General features: G+C 48.5%; 1 protein-coding gene across 1 annotated transcript in view; it reads left to right on the top strand.

Annotated features, from left to right (window-relative positions):
• Positions 1-2,138, top strand: part of TRABD2A (TraB domain containing 2A) — a 53,516-nt gene extending 51,378 nt beyond the window's left edge. Inside the window, 2 exon segments of the mRNA XM_027846102.1 lie at positions 1-23; positions 1,955-2,138. Coding sequence (XP_027701903.1) covers positions 1-23; positions 1,955-2,138 — 207 coding nt within the window.
• Positions 2,139-2,922: the final 784 nt, after the last annotated feature.

A 2,922-nucleotide genomic window follows, 5' to 3' on the forward strand; every position in this document is an offset into this window, starting at 1 on the left:
CTGTGGGTGCGTCTGGAGGAGAGGTCAGTGTCAGGGTTTGCTAGTGTCTCAGTGGGCCACTAACCTTCATCCCTGGGGTGGGAGACCAAAGGTGGGCATGAGAAGAGGGGGGGGGAGGAGGGGAAGGAGGGGAGAGAGAGGAAGGAGGAGGGAGGGGAGGATAGAGAGAGGGAGGAGGGGGGAGGATGGAGAGAGGGGGGAGGGGAGGAGGATAGAGAGAAGGAGGAGGGGAGGATTGAGAGGTTGCAGAGACGGGGGAGAGGATGGAGAGAGGGGAGGATGGAGAGAGAGGGGAGGAAAGAGAGTAAGGAGGGGGGAAGATAGAGAGAAGGAAGGAGGAGGATAGAGAGAGGGAGGAGGGAAGAAGATTGAGAGGGAGGAAAAGGAGGCTGTAGAGAGGGAGAGGAGGATGGAGAGAGGGGGGAGGGGAGGAGGATAGAGAGAGGGAGGAGGGAAGAAGATTGAGAGGGAGGAAAAGGAGGCTGTAGAGAGGGAGAGGAGGATGGAGAGAGGGAAGAGGTGGAGGATTGAGATGGAGGAAAGGGAGGCTGTGGGGGGGAGGATGGAGAGAGGGGAGGATAGAGAAAGGGAGGAGGGAAAGAAAGAGAGAGGAAGGAGGGGGAGGATAGAGAGAAGGATGAGGGGGAAGGATAGAGGGAAGAGGGGGAGGTTGGAGACGAGGAGGGAGAGGATGGAGAGAAAGAGGAGGGGGAGGATAGAGAGAGGGAAGAGGGGGAGGATGGAGAGAAGGAAGAGGTGAGGATTGAGAGGAAGGAAAGAGAGGCTGCAGAGAGGGAGGGGGGAGGATGGAGAGAGGGGAGAGGATGCAGAGAAGGAAGAGAGGGAGGATGGAGAGAGGGAGGAGGGAGGAGGATACAGAGAGGGAGGAGGAGGGGGGAGGGTAGAGAAGGAGGGATAGGTGCTAGGCAGGGACAGCAGGGCCACATGAGAAAGCCTTCCCCACTTCCCCACATTTCTTGAACCAAGGCTACCTGAACCTGCATTTTTGGACAATTTTTCTTGTCACTTGTTTTCCTTCTCCTTACAAATATCATAGGAACATAGATTTAGAGCTGAAAGGCTACCCAAGGGGTCACTGAGTCCAACCCTGTCATTTTACAGATGAATAAACTAAGGTCTTCAGATGTTAAACTGAGGCTGGCCAATTCAACAAACATTGATCAAATGCTTATTATGTGCCAGGCACTCAGAAGAGGTTAGGTGACTTTCCCAGGGTCACTCAGCGAGTGTGTGTCTGAGGAAGGTCTTCCCCTACACAGCGGGGATTGTGAGAGGGATGAGGCAGATGTCGTGAACTTCTTGAGGGGCTGCTGTGCAGATGAGGTTTAGGCTTGTTCTCCTTAGCCCGTCTTGGCCTCAGAAAACAGGACTGGTTACAGGGGGTGGAAGTGGTAGTTGACCAGAAGGAGAACGGATTGCCTTAGGGAGAAGTAGGTTCCCCTTCATGAGGTATCTACAAACAAAGGTTGGATGAACTGTGTCCAGGATATTGTGTAATGGATTTTTGAGACAGCTAGATGCCTCAGTGGCTAGAAGGATGTACCCAGAACTCTGGAAGACCGGAAATAAAATCTAGTGTCAGACACGTCCTAACTGTATGACCCTGAGGAGGTCACTTAGCTTGTGTCAGCTTCAGTTTCCTTATTTGATAACACCATCCTCCCCCAGGTTGTTTGAATAAAATGAGATAATATTTGTAAAGTGCTTTACAAACTCCATAAATAATAACTATTATTATTTATCTTCTTTAAAACACTGTACATAAAAAGGTGAGCTATTATACTTGGCCCATGTTAGGCACTTAAATGCTTATTGACTGATCGATTGTGCCATTTTTCATTATTCAAGGACCTATGGTTTGTTTCATTTTCAGTGTTATCACTGCCTGGCTTGGAATGATGAGTCTCATCATTCTTTTCTATTCTTCTCCTAGTGCTCCAGCTCCACTTCCTCGGATCCGAATCGTCAATGGGTATATCACGGTGGAGCCTCTGCTGCCAGGCCACAGGAGATCGCCCCACACCCAGACAGTGTCCAACAGCGCCTGCTTGTCACTTTGGACACTTTTGTTTTGGTTGTTGACTTTGGCCCTTCAAACCGAGATCACGCTTCTCTAAGACTTGATCCACACGTGCTGGTCTCCTTTTTTCAGAGCCTTATACAGACTGAAAAGATGAAAGACCTTCATCCCTGTTACTTGAAAGAATCTTACCCTTCCAATTTGGGCTGTCTCAACTCATCTGACGTACCCTGTGTGGAAGACACTTTTTGAAAGCCATTTGGTTTTATTCTTCTCTTTTTGAAGAATGACATCCATGTTATCCCAGAATGCTTTGGGGAGATGTATCATGTTGTAAGATAGCTGTAATTTAGCTCTATGGAAATCATTAAATACATTTTGGTCTAGATTTTTTTTTCCTTTTCCTGTGCTGCTACAGGAATACCATTCAAATAACTGGCTGGGTTCAAGTTCTACCTGTGATCCATCCTGGCTGTGTGACCCTGGGCATTTTCCCAATGCCAGGGACATCTCTAAGACTGTATGATGTAGAGTAAGCGCTAATGTATACTGTTAGAGGAAATTCTTCCCTGGAGCAGCCTATCTGGATCAGTCAGTAAGCATATATTAAGCACCTGCTGTGTGCCAGGCACTGTGCTAAATGCTGAGGATACAAAGAAAGACCAAAACGGTCCCAGCCCTCCAAGAGCTCACATACTAGTGGGAGAAAATAACAGGTATAGAATACAAGATAGATATAGAGTAGGTGGAGCATGATCTCAGAGGGGAAGGTACCAGCAGCTGGGGAGATAGGGAAGTGGGATCAGAGCAGAATCTTTTCTTCATCTTTATCTATCTCTCTTTCTTTAGCTTCTCTCTCTCTCTCTCTCTCTCTCTCTCTC

This window comes from Vombatus ursinus, unplaced genomic scaffold, assembly GCF_900497805.2.
Source record: "Vombatus ursinus unplaced genomic scaffold, bare-nosed wombat genome assembly UNPS02015066.1, whole genome shotgun sequence".
Classification (NCBI taxonomy): Eukaryota; Metazoa; Chordata; class Mammalia; order Diprotodontia; family Vombatidae; genus Vombatus; species Vombatus ursinus.